This window comes from Leptopilina heterotoma, unplaced genomic scaffold (assembly GCF_015476425.1).
Source record: "Leptopilina heterotoma isolate Lh14 unplaced genomic scaffold, ASM1547642v1 Lhet_70, whole genome shotgun sequence".
NCBI lineage: Eukaryota > Metazoa > Arthropoda > Insecta > Hymenoptera > Figitidae > Leptopilina > Leptopilina heterotoma.
The window spans coordinates 3,232,195-3,255,416 of NW_025111162.1; the positions used below are offsets into that span (position 1 = coordinate 3,232,195).

The following is a 23,222-nucleotide window of genomic DNA, read 5'->3' on the forward strand; positions in this document are numbered from 1 at the left end:
AAATGAAATAAGACATTTTAAATGACATACGTAATATTTAAAATTTAGAAATACATTATTATTAATTTATTTATATTAAAAATTATAATGACATGAATACATTCAGGTGTAATCGAAAGTATAAATATGAATACTTTTTAAGGTTAGGTGTGATATTTATATAAAAAACAACTACACTGTCAACTTATTTTTGTCAACAAATTAAAAAATATACTTACGATTTATTTATCAAACTTTTTATTATAATTATTGAGAATAAATTCAATATCACTTTCGATAACGATCAGCAAATTTCTTTATACATTTCAACCACATTCAACGTATAAATTTTGTATACATATTACGTATATTTATGTAAATGCTTTGATACAGTTTCTCAACTTCTGTGCAATTTATTTGATTGGTCCGTTCCACTAGTAACCTACTAAATGACCAATCAAAATTGGTCTGTAAAGATACACTAACTTTCAGGGGTGTCAAAACAAACCTGTGTCAAGTGTTCATTTATTATATTACAGAACGTCAAGAAGAATAAATATGAAAAAATTGCAGTATTAAGTAATATAAAAGTTGCAATATTAATTTATAAATTTCTGTTATTTTAGCTACTTACTACAAAAGAAAATTCTAATCGAAATTTTTGACTGCGGAAATTCACGCATAAATAAGCTTTGTGTGTGGAGTATCGCCGCCCCTGCTTAGTTTTCAAATGTTTCGACATGCGCATTACTCAAATCTTTTATTATTTTCTGCCACCGACAATAGTGCACGTGCAAAACCGGCATCATAGAAAAAATTCGAAACTGTGAATGTTTTTGTGGTTTAAAAAGTTGTACAAAAAATAAGTACTATTTCTTACGTTTACTTACCTGTGATTTCATATTTTGAAATTTTTTTCTGTAGACTTCAGAATTTCAAGGTATACTTTTGCCGAACAAGTCGATGCACGTTTTCACAATAAAAATATATGTCAATATTGTGATTATATACGCGCGTATAGTATGTAAAACAATTTTCGGTTTTTTTTCGGAAATCACAAGTAGAAACTCTTTTTCTACTTGAATCTTGAATCAGCACAAATGTGAAAATAATACGCCAAATTCTGGGGACGATTTGTTTGTATTAAAAATTCGACAAATACATAATGTTTTTTTACGTGCAATATTTAAGTGGAAGTAGAAGAGGTACAAAAAGGTTTCTCACAGATGCTGATTTTAAAAAGCCTCCAATGGTAGAAAATGCTGATTCAGTAAATAAAAAGAAGAAATATAAAGTTGTTGGTACAGAAAACATTTTTGATAATGTTGCTATATTATTCGCTGCAGGTAAAGTATAAATATTTTTATCTATACATTCAATACGTATGTAAACAATATTGAAATGTTTTAGAAATTAACAATAATTATAGTATTATAAAAGTTATATAGTATCATAGGAAATTGTAGAACCTCGTCTTTTTTAACTATGTAAAAACCAAAAAGTGTCTAAAATTTGTAAATACTAAATTACCTCGAAGGAACTGAAAAAATTTTTAATTATTTAAATGTGTTTTTTAACAAACAAGGTTTTTCATTTCATAAAAGTCACTTTTAATTTTTCTAAATTTTTTATCTCTAAATTCTGTCACCTGCATTTCTTGAGAGATAAAGTAAGTTTAAATAAGTATAGTTTTTTTATTTTTTATTTCAAGTATTATATTTTTAAACAAAAAATATTCGATAAAAATTGAATTTAAAGAATTGTAAAAAATTCTATAACGGTACTAGCTGGTAACCTTTAGAATATTGTATGATACGTTTTCGAATACTTAAATTATTTTGTACTTAATTTGCATTTTTTGTGTTAAAAAAACGAACAAATCGACCCCTTTTGTCACAAACTTAAAAATGACGGTATTCTGTGTAAGTTATTTTACATAGATATAAAAAAGAGGAGATAATATGATTTCCGGTATTGCATAAAAACTATATTAAAATAAAAATTAAGAAAAATGTATTTTGGAGATATATGTAAACAATGAATGAAAATCCTATTCTAGACAACCTAGGAGTACTACAAAGAATTGTAGCAAATAGTAGACCACGATTCAATAATAAACTTTTGGATTCAGCATCCTCATCGTCGGAAGCACCTTCAACTAGTGGCAAATTTAAGGTAATTAAATAGAAAGAAAGACATACTTAACAATGTCTTATTTTATAAATGAGCGACTAATTTCCAAAAAAACTGATTTCGTACGTCCTCAAGATTTTCTAAATAATTATAACCATTTAAGAAAATATCAAGTCATATTTAATTATTATTATTTTTTCTAAACATCGTGCATGGAAAAGTTGTACAATGTTATTGTTTAATCAGATTTTTATTAATTTAACACCCTAAAAATTGATCGCATTTTTGTAAGCATAAATTTCTCTTTTACAAACATGATAGGGCATTCCAAGTGTGAGAAAAATTATTTGATAATTAGATGAAATTAAAAAATGTTGAAATCATCATTTCCGTTATTCCTCTGAATAAAAATTAAAAATTAATATTGATTGTCGATTGTTTACAAACTGTTAGTGAAAAGTCAATTTAAAAATTTTTAAAGTAATTTTTTATGATTAAAAAAAATTTATTCTGGTTAGTGTTTCGAAATAAAAAAAATCAATTACTTGTTAATTTAAACTGGCCTTATTTTTTAAATTGAAAAAATTTGATTATTTTGATATTTTATTCAAATTAAAATCACGTGAAGTTTGTTCTTTATTCGAAAAAAAGTACCTGCAATCATTTTTAAGCTATTATTTTTCTGTGAATTTTGATTTTAAATCTTTTCTTCAATTGGAGTCGTGCACATACCACGTGAACAATTTTTAATGACTTTTTGACCACCCCCCTCCCCCCTCGTGGACAATCGTGAACTTTTGATGAACCCCCCTTCCCCCAAAAATGTCCACGTGGTATGCGCACGACCCCTTAAAAGATAAAAATAAGCATGATGAAGTTACAGAGACGTTAAATTTTTCAAAGCTTAATATTACTTAATGTTTTGAAGCTTAAATAATTAATTTTGTTTTTTCTTTTTTCATACTTGTAAAAAGGAGTTTTTTTGGAGAATCACCCAAATGCAGTATTATGTTTATAACATTTTTTCACTTTTTCTAACTATATTAATTTTTTTATGTTTCAATTACATTACAGGATAGGATTTATATTGTTTAGGCAAATTATTTTTATATTGAAAAATATCAATAATTGTAAATATATTGCCTGTTTTATTTATTATGTTTTCTTTCACTTAATAGAAAAGTGCTCAAGCTGCCAGAGCTGCGGAAATTAAAAAGCAAATTGCTGATAAACAAAATGCACTGCGTTCAAAGCAAAATATCATTGATTTAGGAAGCCCGTCCTCAAGTTCCAAAAATCAAAATGACCAATTACCGTCAAAAAAAACCTCGGAAATTAAAAAGCAAATTGCTGATAAACAAGACGAATTGCGTTCAAAACCAAAAAATATTGATTCAGGAAACCCGTCCTCAAGTTCCGAAAATCAAAATGACCAATTACCGTCAAGAAAAACCTCTGTTGAAAAATCAAAGATTGATCATAGCTCGTCCATACCACAAACAATCAAGGAACCAGTTCTCATGTCTCCATTAATGGATGTGAGTGACTTTATTCCTCAAGAAACTAATTTTTCTATTGGAAACGAAATTCTGACAGCGGACGCAAATGTAGTTTGCAATAATTTATCTTGCAATTTACGAATTTTTAATAACGAACAAACAGTTAACAATGTAACTAAGCTTTTGGAGCAACAGTTGAGAATAGTAGAAGAACAACGCATTGAGATACAACATTTAAATGAAAATATCAAAGAGTTAAATGAGAAATTGCAGCAAAAAGGCGACGAATTTCAAGGTATACATATCGTAATAAACAAAAGTTATTTTTTACTCAAAGAGAGTAAATTAAAAATTCTTTTACCTTATCCAGGGTGTCTAGCGACTCGGAAAATCAGGAAAAACGCGGGAATTTTTCTTCAAATCCGTGAATTTTCTATTTTTTGAGGTATTTTTGATATTGCTTAAGAAACTATATTTTTTAACCCTTTTCGACACTTTGTTTAAAATTAAACATGTTTTTGACTTCTTTCCAAAATCAGTATTTTTTGTTTGTTTTTTTGTTTTTTTAGTGAAGTTTTTGTTGAAGGTATTCTTTTAAGATTTCCTATCAAAAAAACCGTCACGGAATCCTCTTGTAGATTTAGGTAAATCCTCAAGGATTATTTTTTTAATTTTATCAAATTTCCTCGAGAAATGTCCGAGGATTTTTTTTATTTTATTAATTTCCTCGAGGATTTTTTTTATTAATTAATTAATTTTTATTAATTTTTGTCAAGGAATTTTTATTACTGCTTGTGGAAAATAGTTTAAAAATAAAAAAATCTTCGAGAAATTTTTGAGGAAAATTTAAAAAATATAAAAAATCCTTGAGAATTTCTCGAGGAAATTTGATAAAATGAAACAAAATCCTCCAGGATTCCTCAATAACAATTAATAGAATGAAAATTTTTTTTAAGGATTTCTCGAGGATACTTAATAAAATGCAAAAAAATCTTTAATGAAAATTGATAGAGTAAAAAAAATCCTTAGGGATTTCTCTAAAAAAAATTCAGAAAATGAAACAAATAATCCTTGAGGATTCCTCAAGAAAAATTGTTAAAATGAAAAAAAAACTCGAGGATTACTCTAGAAAAATGAAAAAAAAATCAAATCCTCAAGAATTTACCATATCTACACGAGAATTCTGCGTAGAAATCCGCGCAGATTTTTTTGATAGTGTTTATTAAAATAAAAAAAATTTTTTCAAAATGATGCTGCTTTTTAAAAAAAGTTAATAATATTTTTTGTTTCTTAAAAATGTCAAAATTTTTAATTTTTTGAAAAAATTTGTTTACCATTCGGAAGAATAAGAAAAAGTTTCTTGAAATCAAATGTTTATTTAAATACATTTTTATATAGTTAAAAAAATTACACTTTATTAAACCCTTATTAACTTAGTTTAAAATTGTCCGGGAAAATCACTTCAAAACCCGGGAGAAAACACGGTAATTTGGAACTGCAAATTGCTAGACACCCTGTTATTATTAAAATTATTCTAAGCTCCTTCTGAGATTAAGGTAAATGAAATAATAAAATACTAAAAATTAAATCCAAATGGTAAAAAATGTGTTAGAAAGTGGGAATTTTATATTTACACGTATTTAAAATATAATTATCTATTCTTATTTTAGCTTTTATTGACTCTAAGAAAATATAAAATTTTATTTTAGCAACGTTGCTCAAGGACAATAACTCTACCACTCTCCGTTCTCCATATCCTCCTTCTGGATTTTTGCGAGCGTCAGATGATCACGTAAATTTTTAAGTCAAATTCAAAACATCAATTACATATTATAGTTTTATTGATTTAATAAAATATTTTCTGTTAGATCCATCTTGGTAAAGGAATTTGGCTGCCAAAAGTAAAGTACAATGAAGCTTGTAACGCAGACTCACCCTCTCTTTTTGTAAAAATGATGTGTGACATGCTATTCACACCTGAAGAACTTAAAGAATCTACACTCACAGGAAAACCTAGTAACAGGCAAAAAAAATCTCCGAGGAATCCAAAAAAATTGGATGCAACTAAAGTTTTAAGCATCAAAGGTATATTTACTTTTTTTCTTTATATAATTTATTAGTTTTTCAAATTAAATAATATACTCTACAAAATGAATCAGTAAAAATTAAAAGGAAGTATACTAATATAATAATAATAATTTCATAACATTAATTTCAAGTAGATTTCGTAAGAATTTTTTTGTAGTTTTGTAATTTTTTTAAATTAAACTTTAAACTTTAAGGTATTAGTCGCGTAAAATGGTTTTCGTCAGATTTTTTTCAAATTTTGCATACTTATTCCTGAAGTATTTATCTACAGAATGAGACCAATTTAATTAATTTTGACCGTTTCAAAGCTTCAAAAAATGAATTCAAAGTTCATACATTTTGCATGGAGGGAGCACCAAATGCATGCATTAATTTTGTTTAATAATTATATTTATATGATAACTAATCGTCAGATTTTGAAATAAAACTACCAAAGTATTCAATTAGATGAAACAAACGAATAGAAAAAACATGACATTTTTTGACCGCACCAAACTATAAATATATTGATAAAAAGGTAAAAAAATAACTAAATTATACGAATTTTCATACAAATGAATAGAGTGGGGAGTTAAACTATCTCTCTCACTCTCACTGCCCCACTCTAGTAAGCAGCCCGGTAAACTTTTGGCCAGAGCCAGCAGCGCGACTACTACCTTAATAGTTATTTTTCTAAATTATTATTATTATTATTATTATTATTATTATTATTATTATTATTATTATTATTATTATTTCAGTAAATGTTTTTTTTTATTTTTAATTCAAATTTTTTTTAACCTTAAATAATTTCTAGAATTAATTTTTCATAGTCTATCTGAATACATAAAATAAAAAGGTTTTTTTTAAACTTACAACACATTTTCGACGTATATTTATAATTATTTATAAGGATCTGTAATTTTAGAAATAACAAGACACTGGTTGGAAACTTGTGTGCATTATTCTGATGAACTTGTGGACATAGAAGTGGAAAGTGTAAAAAAATACATTGGTGCAAAAATTGCAGATTTGAATCGACCTTTGATTCCAAGTAAGTTTTCCTGTTGGGTTTATTATAAAAGCTGAATATTAAATTAAAGCATATTTCTTTTGAAACTAACATAAATATAAAAAATATATATCTCAAACAAGACATCAGGTAATAATTTAAATCATTTATTCATATTTTATTTAAAATAATAAAAACTGCAATGTTAAGTAAATGAACTCGTAAAAAATCTTTACCGATTTATTTGTGGAGCAAATTTTCAAAAGTTGGTAAATCCATTTTCCAAAAAAATTGAGATAAACACAGATTTAACAAATTAAGGACCTCACAAATCGATTTGTCACTGTTGAAGTTAAGAGAACAATTTTTTAAACCAAGAATTTTCAATTTAAAAACATTTGGACTTAACCTACATGATTTTTATTTTCAACACTTTTTTTTAGAAAAAAGTATCAAAACCTTTAATTAACCTTAAAATAATAGACATTTATTAAATACAAAACGTTTTAAATTCAAAAAACATTCCTACAGAAATAATTAATTACAATTTTTTTATCTTGAAATTAATTTTAGTGGTTATGTGAAAAATGACATTTCTTTAAATTTCTCGAAAAAACAAAAAATGGATTTATCAACTTTGGAAAACTTGCTCCTCATTTATTAATTTTTTTTTGAGTTAAATGTTTTAAATAAAAATGTAATGTTTCTTTTAATTGTAGAAAGTTAAAGTTTATAATCAACAATATAAAATGTATATATTTATATTACTATTTTGCTTTAATTTTTTATAATTTCTTATCAAAAATTTGATACAGAAAAATTCTTAGACAAAAATATTATTTTTTGACTATCTGAAAAATTTTTGTATAAATCGTTTTTGATAAATTAAAAAAAATATTTAAAAACTTTTCTAACACAGATTTCTAAAAATATTTTAATTTATAAAATGTATTTCCAGAAATGTAGTCGTGAAAATAGTTATTTTTAATTTTTAATGATATTGACAAAACATAACAATAGTTACACATTTTTAAGCTCACATTGTTTAGATTTATTTTTCTAATAAATATTTATTTTCTAAGCAATGAACATTTCATACGTTTGCAGAACAAAAGTCAAAGAAAAAAAAGAGTAATAATCATGTTGATCATGAAGAATCATCTGATATTCTAAAAGAAGAAATCATAGATTTAGACTCGGATTTGGATAATCTTCCATCAAGCAAAAGTGATGACAAGGAGGAGACAGACAATGAGATGGAAGATGAGCTAGACATTGAGAATCCTGGTGCATCCAAAATGGCAAACTTCGACGAGAAATTAGGATACATTGGAGATTTAGCAAAAGATTCTTAAACATGTTTTCTCGTAAACACTTTATAAAGCTTTTATATTCTTCACCGTCATTATTTATTCGTGTGCAGTAAATGCGTCTTAATTATTTATCGATATGTTTTTAAATATAATATAATTTTTATACCTACATTTATATTGATTTTCATTTTTTTCTAATTTGAAAAATTAATTACAAATGTAGTGGCAGATATCACTTTTAATTTTCCAAAATGTTAATTTACTTTAATTTTTTTAATTATGCATTTCTAAAATGTATTATTATGAAAAAGGTAAATAAACATTTTTGAATTTTTCCCGCCGATAAAAGTGCTGTCACTGCATTAACAAAAACCTATTATTCAATTGAGAACGATTGGGAACGATTGGCGACCACCAACTTATGAATCGGTTTCAATCGGGTCGACCCAATTAAGAAACACAATTCAAATCGATAGAAATTTTTGTTCTATTGTTTTCAATCGATTTCAACCAATTATTTCTAGAAGGGATATATATATATATATATATATATATATTTATGTAATTAAATAATTACAAGTAATTATAATACGTATATGCGAATCTCGGAACGATGCGCGAAAGTAGAGTAGAGTACGAGTCAACTAACGTTTCACAAACTTTCACTAATGATTCGTAAACGTGCGTTAAAGTTTCCTGTACTCGTATAGTCTTTGATAAATTTCGTGGTTTTATAAAATTTAGTTATAAAAATATTTGAAACATTAAGGGCCAGTTTCACCAACTGGCGGTTAAACTTGGTTCAACTGAACTCGTTCAACTCTTGATCGTCAGAGTTAACAGCTAGTGCGTTTCACCAGCCTAATCCCAGTTTAAAATGAACGCGTTTAGTTAACCTACATTCCCTAGAATTTCCTAGTGGTTATGGCGCTTAAATCTAACCACGGAATGTAAATAAACAACTGAACTAACCTAAAATATAAATGTCGCATAGGTTCTTTTAAGCTTAATATCTATTATTTTAAATTAAAACCTTAATAAAAAATGTGTAGTGGAGTAAAAAACAAGTTGTTCTTTTCATGATCATTTAGCTTCCACAATATAATATATATATACCAATTGCTTAATTTCTTATTCTAGAATAATTATTTTAAAGTATTAAAAAAATTTTCAAAAAATACAAAATTTGAATTTTTTGTTCAAAATAAAAATATCGTCCGATTAGTTTTATAAATATTGATAAAATATATACTTTATATACATGAATCGATTCGTTTTCATGTCAGAAATACAATTTTGACAAGAGTGAATAAAAATTTTAATAAAGAAAAAAGTTATTTCAAAAATTACAAAATTAAAATTTTTTGTTGAAAGCAAAATTAGACAGAGAGAGCCAAACTTTTTTATTAAAGTCCTTCTTTATATTTTCTTAATTTAATAACATAATAGTACATATTTTGTGATTGTGGTAGTAGATCAGATTTGTAAATTTCAATACGAATGTCAATTAAATGACCATTTAAAATTTGTAATGGCTTTTATATGAATATTTCTAAACATTTGTCAGATTTATTATACTTTTTTGAAAATCCTTCTTTCTTTACATTCTTTTAATTTAATTTACATTTAATAAAGTTAAATCTGTTGAAACAAAGCATCTACATGCAATATTGTTTTATTTTGATAGTGGGTCAGTTTGGGATAGAATGCTTTGTATATATAATGATTCCACTTATTTTGTTAAGTAAATAATACACTGAAGGTTAATCAATTTTTTATATAGTAGTCCCTTAAGAAAATCAACAAATCGTAAAAGTTCGCACTGCGCTTCGGGAGAGTTCGGCAAGTTGAACGCGGTCAACTCTGCTTAAACCGACAAAATTCATCTATTAAAATATAAACTTAGTTCAACCGAGTTGAACGTGGTTAAGTAGATGGTGAAACGTACGCAGAGACTTGATCTCGTTCAACTCATACTTTGAACGAGTTCAGTGCTTGAACTAGTTTGGTGAAACTGGCCCTAAATGACATCAAATAAATAATAAGTAACTTTCAAACATCCATTGATAACAATTCAACATTAAATCTAAAACATCTGGTCACATACTGCATTCTAATCATTCCATGACTCTTTTTTAATACTTCAATGATGTTTTTGAATTGTTAAGTAAAGTTAAGTAACCTTCAACGGAAAAATTGTATCGTCTCAAAGTAATATACTAATCCATTAATGATTAATGGACTTTTTTTCCATGTACATATCTAACAACCCCATGTAATTCTCCAAATTTCCTCAGCTTCCCAAATTCTCCCTATTTGCGGTACGTAGTAGACTTTTATTAGAAGTACTCGTATTCACCTAGCCCTTTCTGGCCATAGTTAAGGGAAACTATACGGAAAACCTTAACTGATTTTTGAAAAAAGTCTGTTTTGATAAAATGTCAACGTAATGTTTATCATATTGTTTTCTACATTAGAGTTTCAGAATATTTAATTACGTAAGTGTTTTCCGGAGTGGAATTTCCTGCTGAACACGAATGTCGTATTTATTTTCAAATTAATTCACGTTGTTCCATAAAATTTAGAAAAAACTGAAATATGGACTCACGGGGCAAGGATAGTTAGAGATAATACAGCACGGTAAAATCCTGTTAATGTCATTGCAAATTTTAAAAAAGTGTTTAATTGTTCTTTTTAGGTTGATATACATAATGGTACGTAATTATATACGGAAAACGATGCTTATTGACCAAGAAATTGGTGGTCGTCTGAAGAAAATTGGTTAAACCTCTTATTCTAGTTCAGATGAATTTTAATACAATAATTGAAATTCAGAAAATGTTCAATACATATTTTTAATAATTGAGATATCAATATTGAATAGTCTGAATCCAATAAAGAAAACGAAAATTTACTGATTTTCTATGACATTTTTAGCATTCGAATTATTTTAACTATCCTTGCCCCGGTCCTGGGGCAAGGATAGTTAAAAAATTTTTTTTTTACTTTTTTATTCGTATCTTGTAGGGATTTTAGTCTACAGTAAAATAATGTATAGCAAAACTATAGCCAAATAACCAGGCTTTCAAAAATACTTTTCGTTTGCAGATACATATTCAAGTTTGGCAGCTAGATCCGAAAAGGTCTTACCTAACTATCCTTGCCCCATCCTCCCCTACTAACAATAATTATTATTAAATAATAATAATAAATAAAATAAAAAATAATTCACTGTTTCATCAATTTCAAAGAAAAAAATGACTGTGATTACTGGTATTGTCTTAATTAGCAAAAAATAGTTTAAAATAATAATTATCAAAACATACAATATTAGATTCTATATGTTTTGAACCTAGATTATCCATTAGATATTAGCTTGTTTTTATGTTTTTGTTTTTCATCTCTTTTCCCTTGTTTTTTGTTATCCCTTCAAATAATTGTTTGAGCTACTATTATCGATAATGTCAAATCTTACAACTCAATTCTTAATTGACTTGAATTAGAAAAAGAAAACTGTTTTCTTGTTATTTATGTGTCAATAATTGAGTTTTTATTACCACGCATAATATTTATATGTTATTATTGAAAATAGACAAAAGAAAACTATATTATTATTTATATAGAAATAAAAGTGTACATATAGGATGACCTCAAGTATATATAGAGAGAGAATAAATTCCTTTTTAACCTCGTGAGACTAATAAAGGAAAAAAGAAAAAGGAAGGGAACTCATATTTGCCACTTCCGTGAACATTCAGTAAAGATTAAACCGCAGTATATAATTGAGTCGCACACTACACGCTATACATATAGTGTAACAATCTGCTAATTCAAATTTTTTTATTTATTATTTATTATTTATTTATTTCAATAGTTTATAATGTCGTTAAGCTCCCTCGTTTTATATTTATAATATTATATAGTTGCCAATATATTATCCATTGAGTAATTATTTTTTACCAAAAACAAATTATTTCTTTTTTTTACTATTAAATCTACAGATTTTTGTTTTGAAAAATATTTTTCTGTCAAACTTTTTATTTAAAAAATTATTTAGTATATTTATTTAAATTTATTTATAGTTAAATTTTTTAATTATAAAAATATTCAATACATAAAAAAATATTTTCTGTACTTGTTGCACAATATACTATTTTAATTCAAAAAAATATTTTAGAAACCTTTAACCATTTTAAATTATTTATTTTTTGTTTATTTTTTTGTACTTTTATTATCAATTATTGTTATCTCTTATTATTATTATTATTCAAAATTTTCCTGGAATTATTCATAGTTTCAATTTTTTCAACTTTCATATTATTTTTATTATTTTCTTGCACAGAAGAGAAGAGGAAAATGCTATATTTTTTTTCTATTTTCCCTCATTGATATAGAGATAGAGTTGGGGGGAGGGGGTAAGGCTATATTATCAATATTATTTTTAGTTTTATTTTTACAACTTTTTTACTTATTTTATTACTTCTTTTAATAATTTTTATAAATATTGCAATATTTTATTAGGTGGAATAGTATATTGTGCAACAAGTACAGAAAGAAGCTGTTTTCCGACGAGTACAAAGTTTGCTGCTTTGAGCGAAGCGAGGGAAACAATTTGCACGAGGTCGGAAAGAAAACTAAAACTTTCATTCTTTGACAACTTTTTCCTAAACTCAATATTTTCGGAATTATGAGCTACTGAATAGGTGTATGATCTAAAATTACAAGTCCAAAATTTCGAAAATTCATAACTCGAAAATTTGGACAAATTGAACAAAAATAAAAAAATACGTATCTGTTTTTTTTCGATACAGAATAGAAGAAAAATATTTTTTGTCAGGATTTTCTTTCTTAAAGCACCAAAGAAGATTTCTCAGTGTAACTGACCTAATAACCTGGCTTATATCAGGATTACCTTCAAGAAAGCTTTATTGCTTTATTTTCGGAAAAAAATTAATTGTGTTAATATTTATTGAGGTCTGGATGAAAAATAACTTTCCAATTAGTCTCCTCACAGACTTTGTACGCTTATAACTCAGCAAGTTGATTGACCTCCAGTGTTGGTAAATAGTCGATTTTGTTTTTTAGAGATGTATCGAAATTTTTATCATATTGGAGATTATGTTCTATATATTAAAGAAGACAAATTTTTTGCCGAAATAATTTGTTTTCAAATATTTCTGAAAGTTCAAAATGTTCAGATGAACGAATTTGCTTAGATCTTTTTCAAATTCAAATTTTATTGCAATAATATTGGGCCATGTAAGGCAAATGTACCAATTACTGCGCAATTCCAGTCAAGACACATTTTGAATAGAAAATGGGACATTTATGTTGAAAAGAAATAAATTTTCAATTTATGAAAGTAGTACTTCGTGCAAGAACTCTAGCCTTCTTGAGTATTCGTGTTATATTTAGATATTTCTGAAAAATTTAAAACTTCTCAAAAATAGTTTATTTAAATTAAAACAAATATAAATGATGTGGAATAGATGTATCAATTACCGCGCGAATCAATATTCGATCTTAAATAATAAAATTAGTAATTGTTTAAATAACAATTTTTATGAGCAATAGTTTAAAATAATTTTTTTCAACACGAAAAAAAACAGTTTACCTGGAACAATTACAAATTTCACTATATTAGCGAAATGTTTAATTGCTTCAGTTAAGACTTTCGTTATTTTAGAGAAACTTATCGCTGTTCCAGGTTTTTCATGAAAATAGTAACAGGAGCACCTGCAGCAATTGGTACACTTACCCTATTATAAATAAATTTACAAGGTATAAAATTAATTAATTTATAATTTATTTTTTTAAAGTTTGAAACGTTCACATAAACGACGATATTTTTGTTACTTTATTTAATTTGCACTTTAAAAAGACTATTCTGTAAATTAAAAAAAAATTATTTCTTAAGGGGTTATGCCACTCTAGAAACCGAAAAAATAGGCATTTTTTGTGAATTTTTTGCAGAGAATTTATAAAGTCAATTAAAATTGGAATATGAGGAGTTTATTGTACATCTTTTGAAGTTTAAAAATATAAATTTTCATAATAATTTAATGAAAAATGGCGACGCTGTTGGGGTTTTCCGTCGACATCTCTGTGGCGCATATGGTCCGTGGCCGCACCAACTGTTCCCGTAAATTTTGAAATATCTTGAGTATATAATTTTTTATTTATTGTACATTACAATAGCTAAAGCAACACGTAGGATTTTTTCGATATATTGATCCATGGTCAAATGGCGCACTTCTAAATTTAACCTTTCTAAATTCTACCAAAAAATCGTCAGTAAATTGTTAATAACAAATGAACAATACAAAATAAAAAAAAAATCCTACGTGATGCCTTAAAAAATATATTTTCAAAGATGTTTGTGAAGTTTGAACTTAATCGGTTGAAAATTGTACGAGTTGTTAGTGCGGCCAACTCGAAAAATGTAGTTTTCAGATAATCGCGTTTAAAGTTTAAAGTTAATATGCTCTTCACATGCTTGACTATGCCTAACTGACTGAAACAGACGCTTGCATACTGTTTGTGAAGCCAAATTGTGTAGAATAGACTATAGTTTAGACAGAAAAGTAGCCTTATACCTGCTCTAGATCCTTCAAAGATCACCTCCCGTAGCGCGCTAACAAAAGGACCTCGCCGCTACGAAAATACGAAACCACGAAAATAAATTACTTAGAGATTTTCCCTAGCCGTAATACTACGATATGTTATTTCTGATACCCTAAGGGACTATTTAATGCAAAAAAATAAAAATCGATTTTTTTAAAATCCTAGAGTGGCATAACCCCTTAACTAAGCAAAAATGTGTAATTTACATTAATTTTCATTAAATTTAGTACGCATTTTGTAAAAAATGTTTCAACCGAAAAAAATTTCTTTCATTTAAACATTAAGAATTTTAGGAAAATTTTGATTTATTTTCGTTTAAAAATATTTTTTTTATTATTTTGTTTAATTATTATTTATTTTGCTGTGAATATTTACAGTGAAAAAATATCAAATTTGAATATTTCATTTAAACGGTGAGAATTTTTCGAAAATGTCTTGAAAATATACATTTGCTTATAATTTTTGTATATATTTTTAGTACTTCCTGTGAAATTTCCGCGTCAAAACGTTAAATTCGCAAATCAATTTTTTTATATAAAGTATTGTCCGTAGGTGAATATTGAATATTGCCGCTACGGTGACGTGCGTTTTAACAGTTTGTTTAATCCTTGAAGAGAAACAAAAGATTTTTGGAGAGAATAGTTTTTGTAAATTTATAAATTAAGCTCGCATTTGCGTAATAGGAAGAATGATATGCTCCAAATTTAAACCTGGAATAATTTTGTACGAGAACAATATCATATGGAAATGCATAATGATTGGTGGAGATTTCTTCTTTTGTTAAGTTTGGAAAATAGATTTTTGTACGTAAGAAAAATGTAAAAGAAAAAAAAATAATAAAACGCATATTTTAGAAACCTTGGACCGAGTTTTTTGGCAGATTATTATTGCAAATGATTATATGTGTATGCGAATAAACTCTGGTCCGAGGAATGCATTATATATACCGGGAACTGATGATTTTCAGCTTTACGGAATATAATGGAATGGAATCAAGCCAGTAAGAAGGTGTTAATAGGTATGAGAATATCTGTTTGCACATTCCGATGAATGCAACTATGCTAATTGCAAAATTAACACTAATAGTAGTATTGAAGAATTTGCAAAGTCACTTTTTTCTGAAAATTTTGTCATAAAAGGAATTTTCAAATTGACATCAGCGATTAAATAAAGACATTACAATTTTTTTTTTTTTTTATAATAGTGTTTAGGAAATCTTAATAAATTTTAATATACCTTTTTCGGCGTTTGAAAGTTTAATTATAATACATTTTTTTATTTATTATTAATTAAAATTTATCTAATTTTTATATAAATTTACTCTCTAAATTAGAATTAGTAAAAATGTTCACTACTTTCTTGTGACTAACTTTTTGCTTTTGTATTAGTAAATTTTACTAAGAAATTAGTAAATTTTATTAATTAATTAGTAGAAATTCAGATTTAGAGAGTAGATAATTAAATTTTTTAATTAATTTCTTAATTGATAATTAATTTTTAAATTAATAACTAATTTTACAATTAATAATTAATTTTTCAATAATTAGAATTTAGTTCAACTTTACGACCTTTTTCATCAATTATTCTACTATTTTCGATTTATTTTGATTTATTTTCAAGCCATTTAACAGAAAAAAACATTTATTCTAAAATAATTAGAAATTAGTTTAAAAAAATAGAAAAAATGTATTTTTTATCCCACATTCACAAAAATGGCGCTTTTAGATACCTGAAGACAGGGAGTAAAGTCACTCATTTGTTCGACCGTATGAAAATGGCGACCTTTTTTTCATGGGCAAAAAAAACAGCTGGTCCCATGCCGCCATTTTCATACAAGTCGAATATATGTGAATGACTTTTACTCCCTATCGTCTGCTACCTGAAATCGACACTTTTGTGCATTAGGAACAGGGTTAATATAGGAGACCGAGGCGTAATGAATCATTTCAATTTATTCAAAAGTTTGTACCAAGTATCATTGTTATCCATTTATTATTGTTGAAAATATGGTAGAAAAAGCTATTTTGACGCTTGAAAGTAGATTTTTAAAGTCTTTATTTTTTTGTTATATCTGTTTCAAAAATATTTGTAAAAAATGTTTGAAAATCAAGTTTTGAGCTTAAAACATTTGTTTTTAAGGAACAATTGACAATTTTTGTCTAATACTTACGGTATTGATAAAAAATAACAAAATATTTAACAAACACCTCCGGGCGTATTTTGGCTCGTTTATTCTACTAAGAAAAACCTATCATTTTTAAAATTTTAATAAAATAATCCTGTCAAGTTTAATTTCTTGTAATTTATATATGACCTGGTCTATGAAAAGGGACCTTACGTGTCAAAAAATCATTTTTTACTTTTTTTTTTGATTCGGATAGGGTTTGAAACGGTCTTCAAGATGGTGAAAACCAAAAAGTCATAAGTTGATTACAAGTTTTAAAAAAAAAATTTTAAAGTTAAAAGACACAAGAGTAAAAATACGAAAAAACTGATTTTGTGTTATTATACAAATTAAAATAACGAAGACGATAATTTTTTATTATTTAGAAAAGTTGACAGCTTCTTTGACAACTGTCAACAGTTAAAATTCAAATTTGATATCATATTCGTAATCAGCGACCTCAAAAACCTTATTACTGTCTTTTTTACAAAAAACGATCACTTTTTAGAGAAGTTGACAGCTGTCAACTGTCAAATTGTCAATTTAACATCATATTCGTAATCAGCGGCCTCGAAAACCCTTACAAACATGTGTCACTTATTTATACTTATTGTAGCTATTTAGAAAACTTAGATTATTTTTTCTATGTTTGGGGAGTTTGTTATTAATTTATATCAACAATTATTAAAAAAAAATTCATTACTTGTATGTTTTTTATTTTGACTAGCTCCTCCGACGGCCGCAAGCGGCCGTCTACGGTGCTAGTTTTTATATGTCCATTGTCCAAGTCCATTATTTTATTAATAATAATATTCAAATTTTTTCAGTTAATAATTTGCTTATTTATATTTGAAATGTTGACGTTTTTTTTGACAATGCAAAATAAGATTTATTATGAGTACTTTCTCTTAACAAAAATAAAATTTATATATTCGCGCTCTTTTTAAATAACATACGACTGCAGCGCCACCTTCACATGTACAAACAATTTTAAAAACACCCTTCTATTAAGATTTTACATTCTCATTGCCCATTCTTTACTTCGATACTTTTCGATACATTCAACCTTTCCACTCCATGTCTTTTTTAAGAAAGGATACTGTGATCCACGGTGAAGAAAATAAGCCTAACTTGATTAAAAAATATTAATATTTAAAAAAGTTACAAGGGTTTTTCTAAGTTAAACTTTCACTGCTGTTTTCTCGAAAACTTGTTTTCGCACGTAAGATCCCTTTTCACTGTCCAGGTCACATATATATTAATGAGTACAAATGATAACATTTTACTTAAAAAAATTGTAGAATAGATTTTTTAAATAAATGTAGTTTGTATTTCGCTCCAACTTTATAAAATTGGATTATTTCACGAAAATGTTTAAAGTTTAAATTAAATATGTTTCATTTTCAATATTGTTTATTATAAATATACAGTAGAAACCAAAATAGTGAAAATTATAATAATATTTCATGTTCTAAATTATAATTTCATTCCTGATTCAATACGTAATGGCTCACCTTGAACTTCTCCAAAAAAATTGTTCTAGAAAAAAAGTATGAATATCTGTCTTCCTGCTTTTAAAATATAAAAAAAATGTCTCCTGTTCAATTCTGAAAATGTTTCTAAATAACTCATATAAATTATTTTTAATGAGAATTTAATAGAATTTATTTAATATTTAATAATAATAGTTAATAAGAATAGTAATAATAATAACATATTAAGTTTGAATCAAACATACATATTTTTTGTTTAAATGAAAACAGAAAATGTGTTTGAATTAAACATATTTATTCAAAAAAATATATCTCTCTATATTATAAAAAGATTTCGCCGCCGGATTCAGTGCCCTGAAGTTGGCCACAAATGGTCAAAGGTCATCGCTCTGAAGTTGGCCTCAGGTCACAGACGTAGGTCAAGAGGTAAACATAACCTCAAAATCAGGTCAATGTTCATCGCTCTGAAGTTGACCTCAGGTCATAGACGTAGGTCAAGGGGTAAACATAACCTCAAAATCAGGTCAATGTTCATCGCTCTGAAGTTGGCCTCAGGTCATAGACGTAGGTCAAGGGGTAAACATAACCTCAAAATCAGATCAATGTTCATCGCTCTGAAGTTGGCCTCAGGTCACAGACGTAGGTCAAGAGGTAAACATAACCTCAAAATCAGGTCAATGTTCATCGCTCTGAAGTTGGCCTCAGGTCATAGACGTAGATCAAGGGGTAAACATAACCTCAAAATCAGGTTAAGGGACATCGCACTGAAGTTGGCCTCAAATAGCTATAGTATATTTAACATAATTTCAGATCACATACGTAGGTCAAGAGGTGAACATAACCTCAAAATCAGGTCAAAAGTTATTGCGGTCACAGACGTAGGTCACGAGGTAAACATAACCTCAAAATCAGGTCAAAAGTTATTGCGGCCACAGACATAGATGGAGAGGCGAACATAACCTTAAACTTAAGTCAAAAGAGGGCCTATGAAATCGACAAATTTCCTTACATCTTCTGGAGTTAGATCAAAATTTAGATCAAAGTTGACCTATTTATTAACTTACACATAAAAAAAAGCCCTCATTAAGGCCTTCCAAGGGATCAAAATTTAGATAAAATTCAACCTTTTTTCAACTTAAAGGGGGACATTAAGGAGTCGTTATCGTACGTCACAATTAATGTCAACAGTGTCAAAAATTAAATTCCATTTCTACGTACCTTCCATATTATTTAAAATCGACTTCATATTATTACAAATTAAAATAAATTCAAATAAATTTTATTTTCAATTTACAAAAATTTACAAAAATAATATTAATTTTTGTAATATTATTAATTAAATTAATTTTCCTGCTTTATTGTTTATTAAAATTATTTATTTCAACATTTTTTTTCAAAGATATATTACAGGGAAGAAACGAATTTTTTAACTCAAAATCTAAATAAAAAGAAATTAGTCATGTCTTATATTTCGGACCTGATTTCAAATACTACAATCTGAACCTATAATTTTGAGATACAAAATTGGTTACTTCCCCGTAGTGTATCTTGAAAACAAATTGAAAAATACAAATAATTTCAACAAACACTAATTTTACTGAATTTGGCTAAAAACCAATATTGATAATATTAATTAATTCTTAATTTTTTTTTTTTTTTTTTTTTTTTTTTTATATACTCCTGCCCTATTGGCTTTACGCACTTCGACAAGAGTCCCCGAGAAATACTTTTTTTGGATTAAGCATAACCATTCTACTTTTAGAAATTTTCTATATATATTAACCTAATTTTGCGTCTACAGCCGACTTTATTAGGAGTATTCGCATTACGCCTGGACCACCCGTCAATGGGTTTTCTCGCCAGAGAAGAGGGAAACTGTAGAAAACCTCTCTGAGTACAACCGGTTTATCGACAGTCGAGTTCTAATGGTGTGTACCGGACAATAATCGACGGTGCACATCATTATACCTCGACGTCAAACCTCCCGCTCAGATTGTCTCACGTGCCGGAAAAATACCAAGCCAAGTGGGCGCGAACCAAGGGTACTTATACCCTTGGTCCTTAAACGACCACCAACGCCAGGCATCTATCCGACCGAGCCAATCTGTCGGTTAATTAATTCTTAATTTAAAAGTTAATTTTAAAATAAAAATAGGGGGTTGGCGCGCGAAGCGCGCAGGGGGACGGAGCCCCCCTATTGTATATATATATATATATATACATTAGGGTGTCCGTTATTTCCCAAGTTAGCTATTTTCATTTGGGTATCGTCAAAATCGTTTCTTTTTGACCTAAAAACAATTCTAGAAACTAGAAAAAAATTGTACGATGCCGTTTAACCCCGCCTAAATAACAATACTTTTCCCATTTAATTAACATGGGATTTTTGCACTTTTTAGAAAATAATTTTTATTTCGCTTATAATACTCTTTGACTAACCAACAATGCTTAATTTTGCTTCTATTATGATTCCTTTAGATAGAGAAATTTTCATATTATCGCGAAAAATTTATTACACAAGTTTTAAAAAGGTCATTTTCATTTTTATTGATTTTTCTGATTATTTTGCTAAATCTACTTATTAATTAATTTTTATTTGGTATTTCATTGAAAGTTTCTTGTTTTATGCATCCAATTGGACCATAGCAATAATTTCAATTCATAAACTGTCCAAGAATCACATAGTAGACTGAATCCATTTCAAATCAGGCATGTCGACTAACTTCAGGTTATAGAAAAAAAATTGTTTTGCTTGTCATTTTTCTTCTTTTGAGTATAATTTAATTTTCTTTCTTGGGTCTTGTAGATGGTCTTGTCCTCTTCACAATGCAGTTTGAAATTTGAAAAAATATTTAAAATGATAAAAATAGGGGATGATTTTCTGAAAATAAATAAGATCAATTTTCTCAAAAACACCACCTTTTTTGGTTATCAAATTTTTACTACAAATTCTTAAAATAATTATGAACATTTCCTATGATTTTCAAGTGAGCTAAACCATTCTGGCAATCAGGAGAATTTTTTTTTAAATATTTATTTTTGCAAATTTTAAAATTGTTAACTTGCATTTTTAAAAACAAATGAATCGTTATAACATTGTTGACGTGAACGTTAACAATTTAAAAATTTGTAAAAATAAATATTTAAAAAGAAATTCTCTTGATTGACAGAATGGGTTAGCCCGCTTGAAATTCATAGGAAATGTTCATAATTATTTTAAGAATTTGTAGTAAAAATTTGATAACAAAAAAGGTGGTGTTTTTGAGAAAATTGATCTTATTTATTTTCAGAAAAACGTCCCTTATTTTTATAATTTTAGAAATTTTTTCAAATTTCAAACTGCACGGAGAAAACTGGAGTGTTAAATTTCGAATGTTAAAAACTTATTTAGTCATTCTAATCTTCTTCATAATATTACTTACACTTTACTATATTTTTTCCTTCGTAAAAGTTACACATATTTTATTATTTGTTTTACACTCCAGGAAAAAACTAACCAGTTTTTTAGTTGAAGTAACTAACCGCAAATGCAGCTAAAAAATGAACATCGATAAATAAATTTTGACGTTTAAAAATATGGGTTATTGTTTATTTGTGATTTATTTCTGTGGATGTTATAAAATAATAATCTCTATTAAAAAATTTAAAATTAAATTTACAAAATACAAAATTAATACAAAATTAATACAAATACAAAATTTTAATTAATTAAAATGTTCAATATTTTAATTATTTTTCTTTTCAAAAAAAAATTTGTTTTAAAGAATTATTTCTAAAAAGACTAAATGAATTCTGAAACTCTTTTATTGACTAAAAAGTTAAAAACTACCTACTTAAAAAAATCAAAAATGTTCTGCGATTTAAAATTTTTATTATCCAAGTTAAATATTTTTAGTTGTTTAAATAAATTTTTTACAAATAAAAGTTTATTTTTAAAAATCTAATTAAACAGACAAAATAAACTACTACACATTTCTGGAGTGTAAAACTAATTACGTTTATTTTACACTATATAGATAGTAATTTATAAACAACAGAGTGTTGTCCTATAGTTGACACTGAAAATTTGTCAAGTTTTACAATCCTCAGGGTAAATTTAAGTATCCTTTTTTCTCCGCGTGGATTGTGAAGAGGACAAGACCATCTACAAGACCGAAGAAAGAAAATTAAATTATACTCAAAAGAAAAAAATGACAAGCAAAACAATTTTTTTTCTATAACCTGAAGTTAGTCGACATGCCTGATTTGAAATGGATTCAGTCTACTTTGTGATTCTTGGATAGTTTATGAATTGAAATTATTGCTATGGTCCAATTGGATGCATAAAATAAGAAACTTTCAATGAAATACCGAATAAAAATTAATTAATAAGTAGATTTAGCCGTTGCGTGACGTCATGTTACAGTTTCAAGTCATGTGGGCGTGACTACTAATTAGTTTCAAGTTTGTCGCAGTTTCAAATGTTACAGTTTGGAGACCTGACTGTATCATTGAAAAACACCTGAAAATTCTTTAATGAATATTTGACTTTTCGTAAATATTGAAATATCTTGAATTCTTGAATAAATTTCGTAATAATTCTTGAACAAAGATTTTCCGTGTGGGCCTAATTACTACAGAAAAATATCCATTAGTAAAGCAGTGCACTCCTTTATTAATTTAATTACTAATTTTTTCATGTTTCTACAGGAAAATAATACACGGAGAAACTTTTTCTTCTAATATTGAATATATTTGGTTATCTTTATTCTAAAAGTACGTTAGAATGTGAGGATTTTTCGTGCGTTGTGCTAATAATTTCAACATTAATACGAAAATATGATAAGTTCGTTATATATTAAGCAACCTTCGGTGTAAAAAAATTACTATCTGCATTAGAAATAGTCTTATTTTTCTTCAGAAAAGAATAAAATGCTAGTTTTTGTTTGTGAAATAATA

At 26.9% G+C, this 23,222-nt stretch overlaps 2 protein-coding genes across 3 annotated transcripts in view; both read left to right on the forward strand.

Annotated features, from left to right (window-relative positions):
* Positions 1-23,222, forward strand: part of LOC122510581 — a 372,459-nt gene that overhangs the window by 133,053 nt on the left and 216,184 nt on the right. The gene's annotated exons all lie outside the window — the stretch shown is intronic.
* On the forward strand, positions 193-8,080 carry LOC122510582. Its single transcript, XM_043625350.1, has 7 exons — positions 193-1,325; positions 2,039-2,154; positions 3,291-3,906; positions 5,321-5,403; positions 5,480-5,696; positions 6,607-6,732; positions 7,798-8,080. Exons 1-7 carry the CDS (start codon positions 1,145-1,147, stop codon positions 8,043-8,045), a joined length of 1,587 nt encoding a protein of 528 aa, XP_043481285.1. The 5' UTR covers positions 193-1,144; the 3' UTR covers positions 8,046-8,080.